This window comes from Embiotoca jacksoni, unplaced genomic scaffold (genome assembly GCF_022577435.1).
Source record: "Embiotoca jacksoni isolate LCO1_2020_lvr unplaced genomic scaffold, fEmbJac1.0.p SCAF_16, whole genome shotgun sequence".
NCBI lineage: Eukaryota > Metazoa > Chordata > Actinopteri > Embiotocidae > Embiotoca > Embiotoca jacksoni.
The window spans coordinates 13,401,447-13,417,180 of NW_027185296.1; the positions used below are offsets into that span (position 1 = coordinate 13,401,447).

Below are 15,734 nucleotides of genomic sequence, written 5' to 3' on the forward strand. Positions count from 1 at the left end.
TTACCATGTCATGAGGTGGAGTTGTTCAATGTTTGTTTTCTTTTTGTAGAATGTATTTTTGTGTCTACTCATACATTTAGCTAATGTGTTCCTTGTCAAAAGATTAACAAAAACCTTGTTTTGTTGAGTGCAACATTAGAATTTCAGCCTTCAATTAAAATTACTGGAATTTTTAAATTAAAGGCTTCATTTAAATATCGTGACCTTCCTAAAATAATGGCCTATGTCATTTTTTTAATAAAAATTATTTTGTTGCCCAAATCATCTCCTCATGATATGATGCTGGCCACCTCTGGTAAAATCGCCTACAGCCTCAGTTGAACAGATCATGTGGTTCTACCCCTGTAGTATAATGGGCTATGTCAAGAGTGTGACTTAGGCCGTTTTATTTTGCCTAAGTCGAAAGACAATGTGACTTAGGCAATTTTACAAGCTTTTCAAGATGCAGGCTGCATCAAGAAGAACGGAAATCTACCGAGCCACTGGAGTTATTTCCATGATTCAGGGCTCGTCTCCTATTGGTAAGTGATGAAATTTACTATAATATAGGCGAGGCTACAAATATTGCATAGTTAGTTAGTCTTTTTATTCAGTCTTTTTATTCAGCATTTTAGTCAATGAAAATCTCACTTGAACATAATATTAGTAATCATAACATCATTTGACTGGTATTATAGTATGCCTGTTGTGCAGTGTCTAGAGGCAGCTTGTGCACCCCTAAGGGTGCATGCACACCACTTTGGGAATCCCTGATGTAGCTTAATACAAGTGACCACAAGGCAATGAATGTTTTTCAGAATGATCACACATTTGTGACCGTACACCTCAAAGGGTTGAAATGTTTTTACATTTCGGTAGGAGATGCACTTGACAATTCTGAGACCGATCAGGCTTCATCCACTGAAAATGACAATGAGACCGTTGTTGAAGAGATGAAGCAGCATGTACCAGGCCGAGACTGTTTCAGATGGAGCAGACAATAGCTTAAACACTCGTTGATGTTGTTGAAGATGGCAGGCAGACTGATCCACACCATGAAGAGGACATATCTGATGAAGATGATGTCATCAGCGATCCAGACTATACCCCATCCTGTGACGTGTCCGCTGCCCCTGAAAATGAAGACAGCCTAACCATGGTGGCAACAACTCCAGAACAGCAGGATGAGGATGTTGATTTCAACAATACGGCCAAAAGGAAAATAAATAAACGCCTTAGTCCAGGAACATGGAAGCAAAATTAATCCAAGGAGAAACGTCTCAAAGGAATGTCATACAAGAGAAAAGGTGGCAAAGAAATAAGTGCAAAGGCTATGGGTCCTCCCTGCAACTCCAAGTTATGTCAGCGAGTCTCAACTCGAGACTGCCGAGTCATTACAGAAGAGCAGCGGCAGTGGATATTTCAGAAGATTTGGGAAATGAACACCTGGGAAGAACGTCAGTTATACATCACCACTTTGGTCACAAAGGTTAACATGAAGCAAAAGAAAGTTGCTGAGGGATCCCGACGCAATTCATCATTGTCCTACCAACTGAAGCTTCAAGATGGAACGAGTCTCAACGTGTGCAAGGCACTTTTTTCCTCTACACTTGGTCTCCCTGAAAGAACCGTTACACACTGGCTGAGCAAAGACACAATCTGGACCTAAGAGTGGCAAGCATGCAAAGCTTGGAACTGATGTCAAGGATTTCCTCAAGGACTGGTTGAAGGACCTGCCCACTGTTGGTTCACACTACTGCAGAAGCACAGAGACCTACAAAGACAAGAAGTTCCTTCACCCAGGCACAACCATCTCCCAACTACATCGGGAATATCAACAGTCCGCTGCAACTGCTGGCGTGATGTCCGTTGGAATACGATATTTCACAGATGTGTTCCATGAAGAGAACTATTCCGTATTCATTCTGCCAAAAGATCAGTGTGATGTTTGTGTTTCATTCAAGCATGGGAATATCAGTAAGGCTGAATATGATGCACTTCACCCAGAAAGATGAAGCGAGGCAAAAGAAATCCTGTGACAAGGATTCTGCGAATAATGAGAAGTCCGTTTGGACAATGGACTTGCAAGCTGTGCTGTTGTGTCCAAAAGGCCAAGCCAGCCGCCTGTATTCCAGGACCTCCAGTCAATGAAACACGTCATGCCCGTCGAGTGTCATCTTTGACAATTTGCCACATCAATAGACATCAGTCAAGAACCCAGCAAAGAACATCTGAAGGGAGAAGTGAGGAGATGCACATGCCTCCTCAGCATTATGTTGAGTTCGTTTGTTAGTTATGCTTTATTGTTGACAGAGTTGAAGGTTTAAAATTGCTTTAAAAAGGCATGTTAATTTTTTTAAAACATTTATTCCTCTTATGTTACATAATTGACAGACATTGTTATTAGTATGTCAATAGTCATCTATTGTCATAACCTTTTTGAGTGAAATTATTAATAAATATAATATAATCAACGTTTGTTAAGTTTTTTGTGTTTTCTGAAAAACCTGAAAAAATGACTTTGGCCATTATTTGAGGAAGGTGACGAAATGGTAAAAACACTGAGGGCACAGATGCAAAAGCATGCAGCTGTGTAAATCTTCAGCCTCATAAATTTGTCCATCTGTGTGTACAGATATTTTGTTTCTTTTTTTTGTACAGTAAGAGTTGGATGGAGTGTAGTTTGGACATTTGTTTGTGGATTAATACGACTTTAACATGTTAGCTTCATGCCTATAAACATGTAATAGACACGCCGGCCCACTACAGCAATGCGTGGAACTGTCACGCCTGGACACTGCCAAGTGTAGCTATCTCACGTTTAGCTGTAGAGGATGGGTGTGTCCATTTCACGCTTTGCTGTGATACTAGGTTGGTTTTAGTGAGGGGCTGCTGGTTTGAATGAAAAATCATTGACTGTAACGCTAACAAGCAAAGTTACAGTTTCTATACACCAGATACAGAAAGTATTCCGGCTTTATGAAAACTGCCTGGTGACAAAAACTAAAAGTCTAAAATGCAACATGTGGAGATGTTCCTTGAAGGCGCTGTGGCACATCGTCTGGTTCAGACCTGCTGTACATTTGAGCTGTGGAAGCAGCGGAGGAGCTTTTCAAAGACACGTTATGTGTTCACTCCATGCAGCCATGTATCAGCCTCCCTCCTGCTCTCTCTTTACCACCATGGAGGCGGGAAGTTAGCAGCGTGACACGGCTGACAGTTCATGCTGACAGGCACGTCAGAGCAGCGCTGGGGAACTGGCAGGGTTCTCTGCATTAGAGGGCAGAGGAGGTGTGCTGTGAAATGTAATGAGCAAACGTTTGCTCTTCCCTCAATCCTCCGTAGAGCGTTGATAGGCAAAGTATTCCATTTCTGACTGGTTTTCTAGCGTTTTAGATAACATCATCTTGGGACACTTCGAGAGGTGATTCATTTAGACACTTTTTTTTTTTTTTTTTTTTTTTTTTTTTTTTTAACATATAACTCAAGATGAGTTGTTGGGGTTAAGATTAGCTGTTAAAACACTTAGTCACAGTCAAGAAAAGCCAAATGAAGCAGACGCATGCAGCCACCATCCAGAACTGGTCCTGCAAAAAATATTTATCAGCATTATAGTTTAATGCTGACCACAGTTTGTTTCACTTTCTTACAAATAAAATCTGTCTTTCTTTCCTGTTAAAGTAAAGCTGGATAGAAAAGGGTAACATGGTACAAAACTCTCTTGGCATTGCTGACATTGATAACCGGTGTGTTATTCCTTCTGAGTTGACTTATGCACCTGAATTGTTTTTCCAAGCCTTTGTTATTATTTGCAGGAAGGAGGCTCGTGAGAGAATCTGAGAAACACTGTGCTGCAGTTGGATTGTTTATACGTCACTCTGACTGAACAGAGGTTGGTTTGCATGGCTGCTCTCTCTCAGCGCCACAGCCTAATGAGTCTCTGTGAAAGGAAGACACTTTATGTGAGACTGTTGTCACTCGTCATTGTGACTCGACTCTGGTACACGGCTTTATTCCGCCTCACACAACATTTGACTGCCTGGCTACATGCCCAGACGCCATTAAAGTCTGGAACCCGAATGAGAAACGAGACTGGCAGACAAATGAGGGTGACAAAGAGGTGCAAAAGAAAAGGCCGTAAAATCGGAGTGTTTAGGAGTAGTTTAGTTGAAGAATAGTTGTGAACTAGGTATATTAAGTCATTACGTGCGGGCGTTTTCAGATTGTCTTGGACCACAGCCATTTTCCACCTGTTTATCCTTAATCTAAGACAGGCGTGTGTGAGACTAATGTTGACATGCAAAGATGTACGAAAAAAATCCAGATAGTAAGTAACACGTACAATAACATAACGTGTGTCATCAATATGAGTAAGATCATCTTCCCATTGTCTGTCTCCCCGCCACTCCGCTACAGTGTGAGAGACATGAAACATACAGAAGAGGTGATAGAAACTCATGACACCGTTAATGAAGGCAGAAGTAGAGCTTCTCACGATGAGCCGTAATTTAATGGCCGAACATAAATTGGGTAAAACATTTTTGCTTCACCACAACTGCGAGGCCACTCCTTATTAATTTTCTGCCGGTCCATCTGAAAATAATCCTTCAATAATTAGAAAATAAACCTCAAAAAGCTGTATTTTTGTGTTTGTGTCTGTTTGATTGACAGGCCTGTGGTGCAGTCAGGTTACAGCTATCGGTGGGCGGGACATAGTATCGTCAGGTTTCCAATCAGATCGGTCAGATCCACCTCTGGCTCCTCCCCCAGCTCATCCAAATATGGTCACTTCCTGCTCCAAACCGCTCCAAGCTAGCAAGATGGTGACGGACAGAATCTGAACTGGAGGATTCATAACGTTCACAAACCAACGATGACATCACTGATGGTTGATGACATCACTGATGGATGATGACATCACTGATGGATGATGATTGGTTTTGACCTAGTACTGGGTTTCTTCCAGTGGGGGAAGGGGGGGCGGGGGTAAAGCCTACCTTACCTCAGAAGTTCTATTGTGGACCCAATAAGGACAGTGATGATGGAGAAATATACCTTTGACCTGTTTATGGATAAGCAGCATTTTATGTTTTACTTCTGATCAGAACTGAAACGATTTCATTGCAGTGTCTATAAACGTTACCGATGTAAAGATCCCTTAAACAACATAAGAAAACAATTTAAAAACATAGTTGTTATAATGTGTTAGTCTCTGCTGTGAAAGGTCCGTCACTCATTTCACAGGAGGTCCCATTAATGTATAATGAATTTAGTTGGATTTCAATTTCTGTGTAAACAATCTACAAGTTAGACCTCAACAGTTTTTCTCCCTCTGAGTTTATAGTTAACATGTCAGCTGCTGACAGGTTCTGCTTCTGAACCCATTTCCTCCTTCATTGTTTCTCTCTCCCTTCTTCTTCTCTCCTCTGCTTCCCTTCACTCACTGGAAATATAAACAGCCTCGGTTTTCAAAGCCTGACATCAAGCACATTTGAATAGTTTGAATTACAGTAGTGTGTAAAACAGCTTTAGGCTCACTGAAGGGCTGATGGGTAGCAACTACATTTTGTAGGTGATGATTGATGTTGTATGTCCAACCTCTGAACTCAGCCTGTGCTTACAATCTGCCCGTCAGCTTGACTGGGAGGTGGGTTGATGGACAGGATACAGTACTGCTAACATGATGACAAAATGTTCCAGAAGAAAACCAAACAAGCAAACCTGACAAAACTAAAATATGGAGTCCAGAGTTTTGTTAGGTTTGCCAACTCCCTCTTTGTTGTAATTGAAAAGTTGGAAATACACCGATGTTGAAGAGTTGAGGAATAAAGGTACTCGAGTTCTTTGGTCAACTGCTTCTGAAGGGAATCTGTGCTCCGTTGTCAAACGAGGAAGTAGTGGGATTACAACACTTTAGATGTGCCCTCTGTGGGAGGCTGTGGCCCAGACGGTAGAGTGGGTTGTGCACTGATTGGACGGCTGGTGGTTCGATCCCCGACTCCACATGCCTAAGTGTCCTTGAACAAGACACCACCGCGTACCATCGGTGCGGGAATGCTCTCCTGCTGGCGAGCACCAAGTCTCATGAGTGTGTGAATGGAAAACCGTGTAAAAGCGCTTTGAGACCATAAGGTGATTGTGACAGACATCTTGCTATCACTGTGGGTTCTTTCAGCACGAACAACAACAACCAGCTCCAGTACAGCTTCACAAGGTGTTTATTTCACCACAAACAATACAGTATATATATATTACTGTGTTCTCCTGTCCCCAGCAGTGAGCCGCCGGTGTCCTGCTATCAGGTTTTATGGAGAAGAGAGAGACAACCAGTGATTGACTGCTGCCGGGCTAATGAAGCCTGTTCCCTGAACCACTGCCCCAATCAGTTCCTCCTGCAGCTGAGCCAAACCACGCCCCACTACCACAGTGATAAAGCGCTATACAAGTGCAGACCATTGATCTCCATCTGCTACTTTACTTTACTTTGCTTTACTTTACTTTACACAGGACAACTACTACTTGGTGTACTTCTGGTGAATCAGTGGTACTTGCTCACGATGTGCATTGTTGGTAACTCATCTTAAAGCCTGTGTCCACCAAAGAGTTTCTTCCTCCTGTAAGCTGGGAGCCATCGCCAGAGCTTTGGAGGAGCAGCGTTTTTACAGCGGAGATACCTTTTTTCCTTTTATAACAAATACCTGCGGAAGTTAATGTATGTGTTTCAAGAACACAATTTTAAAGATATATGGTTTCATCAGCAAAATGTCAGGACAGAGTTGAGTACTTGTTCTGGTTGAAAGGAAGACTGACACTCGTAGGCAGAGAGGACGACCCGCCGGTCTATGTGGGTTCACGAGAGTTTGTGTGAGGAAACATCTCGGCGAGGACAATCGTCTGATTCAGGAGCAGAAGTTGGAAGGAATCTAGTTGAAGTTGTAGTTTGGTGTGAGACGGACAGTTTCAAGTGTTGCTCTACAAAATTGGACCTTTAATTTCAAGGAAAGACACAAATTACGGAAGGCGGTCAGCTCGGAGGAGTGAGGTATGTGCAGAGCTGAATGAGACGTGACGTCAGGTCTTTGTGTCTTTTGTCCCGCTCATTCCTTCGCTGTGATTGGACAGATGGATACGAAGTGACAGTGACTAGCCAGTGTTTTACTTCAAGTTTAGAATTGTTCAACTCTGCAACTGGTAAAAACCCCGTTGAACCTTCAGTGCTCCGCATAAAGAGAAACGCTCAGCACCTCGTCACACTGCTGCTGTTTGAAATGACGCGGCACTCCCATCAACAACAATTTAAGAGATACACTGCTCAGGGAAAAATGGTTTGTTGGACATGGACACTTATTGTAAACATGCAAACAGGTGCTCTCAAAGCCCTGTTCCAGTTTTTATTTCCACGACAGTGCAGGCGTGGCAGAAGCTCCCGACAGCAGCTTGATAACATGAATCTTATTTTCACCGTTAGCCTCGGAGGCCCCGGTGTCAGTGTTGCTTTAAAAGAATAAACTTCATCTTTCTCGACATTCTAACAACAATTTTGACAAATGTCACTTTTTTTTTTGTATTCACACTTAGGGTCAATTTTAAATCACCATTTAAGTTAACATCCATATCTTTCAACTGTGGGATGAAACTGAAGCCATGTTTATGCAGAAAATATCTAATTAAACACAACTACATCCTTATTCTGACATTCTTTGACAAAGACATCGCTTTATATGAATAAACCCTTTTCCCTTATGCGTTTAGATACATCTGAATTTCCTTAAAAGGATGTGTGTAGCCCCAGCATGTTTCTCTTGTGAGCTACTGCTTTTCTTTGCACTGCTGTTGATGAAACAATCTCCCATCTGTGGTGCAGCCGTGCATGTCCTCTGAGAGGTTTACTTTATGCAAAGATCAGCCTCTGAATGAGCAGGGAGGAGTTGGCATTTAGCACGTGCTAAACCTATTATTGGGAGCTGGATAGCTGTTATGTCAGTAAATGCCAGTAGCCTAAATCGTTGTGTCAACAAAGATTTTGCCTCCTTCAGATGACGTGTACTGACTAACCAAGCTGCCCGTCACATCCATGCAGACTCCTGAGCAGTAAGCAATAAGAACTCACTCAGTTTCCCAGGATGAAGTGACAGCGGAGATGAAGCACACATACACGTGAAAAAAAAAGTCCACGCAGGTGCACGTTAGAAAACATTTAACACGTGCAAAACCAGGTTTTTTGACAATTATTGAACAAAAAAATAAGTATTAACAACCAGTATTATACAGTAAATTCTGAAAATTAGATTAGATTTGACCATAAGACTTTTGTTTGACCCAAATGACCCACCGGGTGAATGACATCGATCAGCTGTCGTTCTTTCTCCCAGTTCTTCATTCTGCACTGCCCAGCAAAAAATAATATGATGTACATTTCCAAAAAAATAAAATAAAATAAAATAATTATTACAGCCGCAGTCCTTTTTCAACAGTGTAGGTGCGGCGATGCTAAATGCGTACAGGGGAACCACTGGAACTGATGCAGGGTTGGTGAAACGTGCAACGCTTTTCATCACAACTAAATGCAGCAAATAAAACAACAAAAAAAGCTAGTTGCCAATATTATTGTTGAGATGATCTTCACTGGGGGCATCAATGATGCGCGACAGCCTTTGAGATAAAACTCATTCAGATAAATTAGGGAAATTCTCTGCTTTGTGAGAAAAGTTATCAGAGGCCTCCGTAGATATCTCTATGGATGTTACTGGATGTTACCAGTGGTTTCAGCTGTGGCTTTTTATCAACAAAATGAAAGAAAATGTTCTAATATGTGAACTGTTTACTGCCAACACAACGTGTTTATATTAAACATAATATAAAAGGTTCACTGCTAACATTTTCTTATATTTTACCAGCCTGAAAGTTTGCAAATTGTCTATATTTCTGCATAAATATAACCTAAAACATTATCTGATTTTAACAGAATTAGATAAAAGGAACCCGATTAAACAAATGAGAAACAAATATTGTACTTGGACACTGATTTATTAAAGGAAAAGTATCTGATATTGTGTATCTGTGAGTGTCAAACATATGTGAACCTCCTGGATTATTAAAGTCGGGTGTTTTCAGTCACTGAGGATGATAAACAGGTAAGAGTGGGCACCTTTTTATTTTGGTGTCAAGAGTATAAACCCACTCAATGTAAAACTAAGACATGGCATTCCAATTCAGAATCAGTTATTTTATATCAACTTAATACAGCCTGAAGAACAACAAAAATATATGGAGTGTAATCAAAAACACCGAACAAAAACTGGACTGAGAAATCTAAAGTACATTTGGAGCAGCAGCTTGATGGTTTTTAACTGTGGAATTATATTTTTTATTTCGTGGTTCAAAAGTAGCTGTAAACTTTGGATAAGTACGCTGTCAAGTGCTTTAGTTCACATTTTGAAAAGTTCAAAAGACGAGGTAGTCGGTTCCTCAGAGAGGTTAGCCATTAGTCGCTGGAGGAGCAGCATTAGCAGTGGAGTTAAAGAGCTCTAACTGTCTCACCGTGCATATCATCTTTGCACCTGTTAATTTGGTCGGTTTTGTGATTGTGTTTGTTTGTTACATTTGCAAGTTGTGGGGCACAGTTGCTTTGAGTCAGAGCTCAGATTGAACTGTATTTTTTGTACCAACAACATGTTGCATCCATCCACCACGTTTAAAAGAATATACTCCGATCATGCTGAGAATAGTTGAGTCTAAAAAAAAAACAAATTTCCTCTCTGACCTGCACTTGTTACTGCAGACTATTTTTAGTTTTTTTTTCTTTACTTTTAACAAGCAAGCAGTTACAGTAAATATTACGACTATGCATGTAGCATTTTCTTGATGAAGTGAAATCATGACGGTGTATCCACAGAAGAGAGTTTATGGTCTACTTTCCTCCTCATCTGAAACGCCTACCCTTGAAGATTATATGCAAGAGGTCAAAAATGAATTCCAAGAAATACCGCAAGCGCGGGGTCAGAGAAGAATGCAAATGAGGGACGACTCCCAGCTGCCAGTGAAGTGAAGCGAGGGCACCGGCTTGTTTTATATCAGAAGCGTTGAGCCTCAGGGTCAGCCAAAGCAGCCATGGGAAATAAATAGCTTAATAATGTTATGATCCACTCACTTTTTCCTCCTCCCACCTTCTCTGCCTCCATGAAACCTCTGATTAAGAAAAATAATGTGTGCTGGCTTAAATCTCACATGCTCACTTATTTAAGTGCATTATTTCTCTGCTGTACATTGACCATCCTCAGAACCCCACCGTAACCTGGGGTACATTGTGTATTACTAAACTTCCATGGAAATATGCTTGGGGAGCAGCTCTTGGCTCCAACTGCACAGATGGGTTATAAGTCATGTTGAACTTTAAAACGCTCAATTATCAGCTGCCAAAAGTTCCTGTGAAAATGTTTCCCTGCCTGCAGAATCCTCTTCATGGCTCCCTGCCGGTGAAATAGGATTGAAGCCCTGCCAGAAACATGCGCTCCTCTTTTTCAGCCTGCCAATTTGAAAATGTTGCTTTCACCGTTACTGCCTGAAAATTTTTTAAATTCCCAAATTAGAATAAGTCTTTTCAAACAAAACTCTTTATTACCAACAATAACTCCTCATTTAATCAGAAAGTCTCTGCTCCTGTTTTCATCACCAAATAAAACTCTGTTCACCGGAGCAAGCGGAGAAACAGGAAGTGACGGGGTTTGTGGGAAATGTGTTCTTCACATTAAAATGATGTGATTAAATGTTTGTGATCAGAGGAAGTGATTCCATATTACTGGATGTTAAATGAGTTTTCTCCACACGTCCAGTTGTCAGAGACGTCTCTTTGTTTGTTTCATCCAGCAGGTCTATGTGCTGAATGAACTTGAATTAAACAGCATCTAAAGCTCTTATTTTGAAAGGCTGATGGAGTCCTTGTTTCTATATTCCAGTCACAGACGGTCTGTTCTGGAAACATACGCAGCTTTTAGGACCTTTTTTTTTTTTTCAACTTTGAGCCTCAAGCTCAATAAATAAATACAAAAATTACAACCAAAACATTTCTGTTATGTGCAGCATTATTATCAAAGGAAGTGATTTATTCCTTTATCAGGAAGTTCTTAAAAGAAAAGACTCATTTTTCTTTCTTGACTTTTTTCTAATTCCCGCAATTTCCCGCAAAGGTGGTACTTTCTGGCACTTCGTACATGGAGGTGTGCTCACGGGTATTAAACTGGTTTGGAAAGAACATATTGTCAGTGCAAAGCTTACAGCCAGTGTAAAGATATGACATCTCTGTGACTGGTTATCCTCTCTCAGCTCATCTTCATCTCGCCTTCTCTCTCCCTCAGGCATGCCCAGCTTCATCAAGTCCCCTGACGACCAAACAGGGATCTCGGGTGGTGTGGCGTCCTTCGTGTGCCAGGCGGTGGGTGAGCCCAAACCTCGCATCACCTGGATGAAGAAGGGGAAGAAAGTCAGCTCTCAGCGCTTTGAGGTACGAGTACATGAACTAGTCTGATGTGTTAGTATGCAGCAGCGCCGCGTCACACCTTTACTGCTCATTACCTTTCTGTGTTTGTGTGTCGATGTATTGTATGCAATCATATTCCGTCAGTATACTTGTCGGGTGGATATGTCTCATTACCACTCTGCATTGAAACCTACGCAGCAGCTTCCTCCATGTATTTCCTGTTTGAAGACCATTTGATGCAAAACACAGAGTTCCCACAGGTCAGGGACTTTCAGGGAATTTTAAACACTCTTCCATACACAGGAAAGTCAAGGAATTTGATCATTTTTTCACCAAGTAACGGAATATCAAGGAATTTTGCTTGCTAGTTTAAATTATAGTCGTCATTTATTAGAACGTAATAATGTCCATGTATGTAGCTGCAACGTTAGCTAGGTAGTTATTGTCAGTGTGTATGTTTGGTAGCATTAATGCTCACTGACACAAATTGAAAATGTAGCTTCTTATTAGGCTGTGAGCTAATTACACACAACATTCACTTGGATTTAAAGTTGAACTGCTTAGATTTTGTTGGTGAAATGTCAAAGTCATTACGACTTCACATTCGTCCCATCTGTCGGTGCAAAACCCAGATCTCAGGAAGGTCATGAGGGCATTTCTTTGGAATTGGTACAATTGTTCACTTGGACTCAAAGAGGAACAGATTACGTTTGATAGTCAAAGGTCAATGTGATTGTGACTTAGTGGGATCTATATTTGTAAATTGGGAAGCGGCGTTGTGTGTTTGCCTGTTTGGCAAACATGACTGTTGCACAAAATAAAATACAAAAATAGCTATTTGATTAATTCACGAGGTGGTTGGTCAGCAGAATCTTTGTAGGACATTTCCTAATGTGGTTTGTGACAGAGCATCAAGTGCTGGATTCAAGCCCTTTTCAGAGTCTCCTGTGAATGTCTTGAAATGTGCAAATATATATATATATGTATATGTAGACATTTATGACAATATATTTTTTAATCCAGCTGTATTAACACTCACAGTGTCTGCGTAATAAGTCGGACTGTATGAGTCGTCCTGCAGGACCCCGGAGCAGCGGGAAGGCTCATTAGCTGCCAACCAACCCAACTGACTCAGAGTAAAGCGACTCAACTTGATGTTGTGAATAATGGGAACCATCTTCCACCTGTCTGCTCAGCATTACTCAGACTGATGGCTTCCCTGTGTGCGGTGTGCTTTACCTCCTCCCAATGCAGCCAGACAGTCCTGCTCTGCAACTCTCTTTTAAATACTGTAGCCTGCGTTTCGATTTCATTCAGTAGAATTAGACTTTTGATTGATTAACAGGGAAAGAACAGACTCTTTAGTCAACATCAATCAATGGCCAGCAACGTAGTCCAATGAAAACAAACATTTTAAAGTGTCTGTGTTTGTCCAAACACACAGTTTCAAGATGCTTTCTGGAAATAGAAAACAACCTCTTTATGTCCACAGGGTTATTACTTACTGATCTTGGTATTGAAAAATTATAATTTTTGTCTTTTCTGTTGTTTTGTCTCACATACCCAAAAACCTTCAGCTCTTTATCTTTCAGATGGGTCTAATTTTCATTATCTGGGCTTTCACATTGAAATATATATATTGAGTTACATTTGTGCAAAGCTACCCTCATTTCTAAATTGATAGTTTTGGTTAATTGGGGATCATAATATCCTGTAGGTGTAATCGGGAGTGTGCATGGTTGTCTGTTTCTGTCGGTCTTTCTGTGTTCACCGTGATAATGAGTTTTGTCAGTAGAAATCACTTATTCAAGTTAATAGTTGGCTTTTTCTAAAACTGATGACTGTGAAGTTGCGTGAATATTTGTGCCGAGGTTAAAGAAATTCCCTCAAGGTGTTCTTGAGATATTGCGTTCATAAGAATGGGAAAAGAAGAACAGTGGAACAGATGGACAACCTGCAAATGTAATCCCTGCAGCTGTGGCTGTCACCATAAAAAATAGCCTTTTCATTTTGATGCACCACGCTAATAACAGTAGGCATTATGGCTAACAGCAGAAAAGGAGGAACCCCCCTCCTAAAGTATTTTAAAACTGCGGTTTCCGAGGAGGCTCCAGCTGTTGCGAGATACAACAATATACTGAAGCAAGTTGTATATGTCCATATTTTTTCTTCACTGAATATCACGATACTGATGATGGATAGAAGTCATCAGTATGTTTATTGTGTGTTTTAAACAGGGCACAAAAAAGTGTTCATTTCTGGGTAAAATAATTTAGGCTAGCAGATACTGTATGTTGGAGGATGAGGACTTTAGATCTTATGATTATTTTTGGTAAGTGCTGAACTTTTGCACGAAATACACAAGCAAGTGCAGGAACATCCAAAAGTACGACATGTGTTCAAACCCCCTCTGCTCTCTTCTGGCCAGGTGATCGAGTTCGACGACGGCTCCGGCTCGGTGCTGCGTATCCAGCCTTTGAGGACCCACCGTGACGAAGCCATCTACGAATGCACGGCCACCAACAGCGTGGGAGAGATCAACACCAGCGCCAAGCTCACCGTGTTAGAGGGTAAGACCTTCACTCTGTCATCGTCTCACTGACTCTCCGACAGCTGAAGAGGTGTTGGTGCTCTTGTGATCCTGTGCTGCCCTCACATTAGAGGTGAGTTCCCGTCTCAGATTGTTTGTGAAAGTGAAGGATGGGCTGAATGGTGCTGCCGTCCCAGTAGATCTGAAGAGGAAACACGTGGCCCTCTTGGAAGTGCAGATGTTCCTTTAGAAGGACTTTGCTCGTAAGGCAGGTGTCACCTCGCTACCAGTTCCATCTCTGCACATTCAGAGTATACAAACTGCAAGTCAACGGTGCAACTGGTGCACTGCACTGGGTGCTGGAAGCATCTGGTAATTCTGCTGAGGCGACATATATACCTGCCAATATTTCTACCCATCATTGAGGCCATTTTAATTTGGTTCAAAAGAACAAGGCCTGCTGGGAAATGTTAATTTGTTTGTCCAACGTGATAACCTGCGTTGACATTGTGACAATTTGTGTCAATGGTTCGACCTTTTAGGAAGAAGCTCTCCAGTGTTTATGTGTGTGCCTGAGTGTGCGTCTGTATTTGGGGCCCAAGGAAAAGATTTGCACCAATCACAGTGATGTTACGGTGCAGCTGTAGATGTGGCGGTGTCATGGGCAGCATGTTATGCTGGTTCTCCCCAGACAGGCGAGACTAATCCCTGTGACAGAATCACTGCTGAAAAGGGGAATATTATGGTCGAGTCTCAATGCAGTTCTTCCACAGCAGGTTTCAGACAGGCTGCTGCTGTTCCCCCTCGAGTCCACAAGAAGTCCTCCAAACTGAATGACAAATTGCAGCCTGTTTTTTTTGCCTTTAAAAACTGTAGCACTTTAAGGCTTTCTGAAACTCCCTATGTGACGGGACATAATGTCCGACCGGTTTGGCTCCTGAATAGTGTCCAGAATCTCTGTGATGGTGTTTACTGAGCAGGGATGTGTTGAAAGACATTTAGGCGGTGAACTTCCTGTAGGTGTGTCTCATAACAGCTCTGTTCTTTGCCAGGAGACGGAGACCGGTCCCATTAATATGATCAATGCTGTTTGATGGACAAACAACCAGACACAAAAGAGGGCCGTCTCTCAGGAATCATTCAGGAACCCATTATGCTTCTTCTGCCATGTAGATATTGTCAGCAGTAAACACAGCCGGAGGTGTCGCACCATCGTTTCTCTATGAAAGCACTCAGGGTCTCGTTAAAAGAGAGTGACAGGCCAGGCTGATGATCCGTGGTGGCAGACGACCATTTAATGCTCGTTATAAAGCTCAGAATAAGATGTTAACTGTTCCACGTGTCACACAGTGTGCACTATTGATTAGTGGTGCAGATATTTTTACAGTCAAGATGTTCTTTATCATCTGACAGGGTTAGATCATCAATGAAGCTTTTTACAGACCAAGTTAATAGAGACAGCATTTCATGGAGACAGATTTTATTAGTTGTGAAAGAATAATAAGAATATCGGATTCATCTCCATTATATTTGTCTACGTGGACGGAAAAACATTTTATTTTACTACCACTAAAAATAATTTGTGAAAAAATTGCAAAGAGCAGTAATTTCACAGGATTTATCACAACAATTACACAACAATGTAATGTTCATTTTTTAAATAAAACAGTAATTTCATATTCCACACTATGCCGCTGTTTTAAAATCATAATCATGTTTTTTCCACTGGAATTTACAGTTGTTTCCTCT

General features: G+C 41.4%; 1 protein-coding gene across 5 annotated transcripts in view; it reads left to right on the top strand.

Annotated features, from left to right (window-relative positions):
* The window catches only part of ptprfa (protein tyrosine phosphatase receptor type Fa), a 217,008-nt gene that overhangs the window by 57,725 nt on the left and 143,549 nt on the right, over nucleotides 1-15,734 (top strand). For all 5 annotated transcript variants that reach the window (XM_069151002.1, XM_069151004.1, XM_069151005.1 and 2 more), the window contains exons 3-4: nucleotides 11,334-11,479; nucleotides 13,884-14,025. In XM_069151002.1, coding sequence (XP_069007103.1) covers nucleotides 11,334-11,479; nucleotides 13,884-14,025 — 288 coding nt within the window. The remainder of the gene's footprint in view (nucleotides 1-11,333; nucleotides 11,480-13,883; nucleotides 14,026-15,734) is intronic.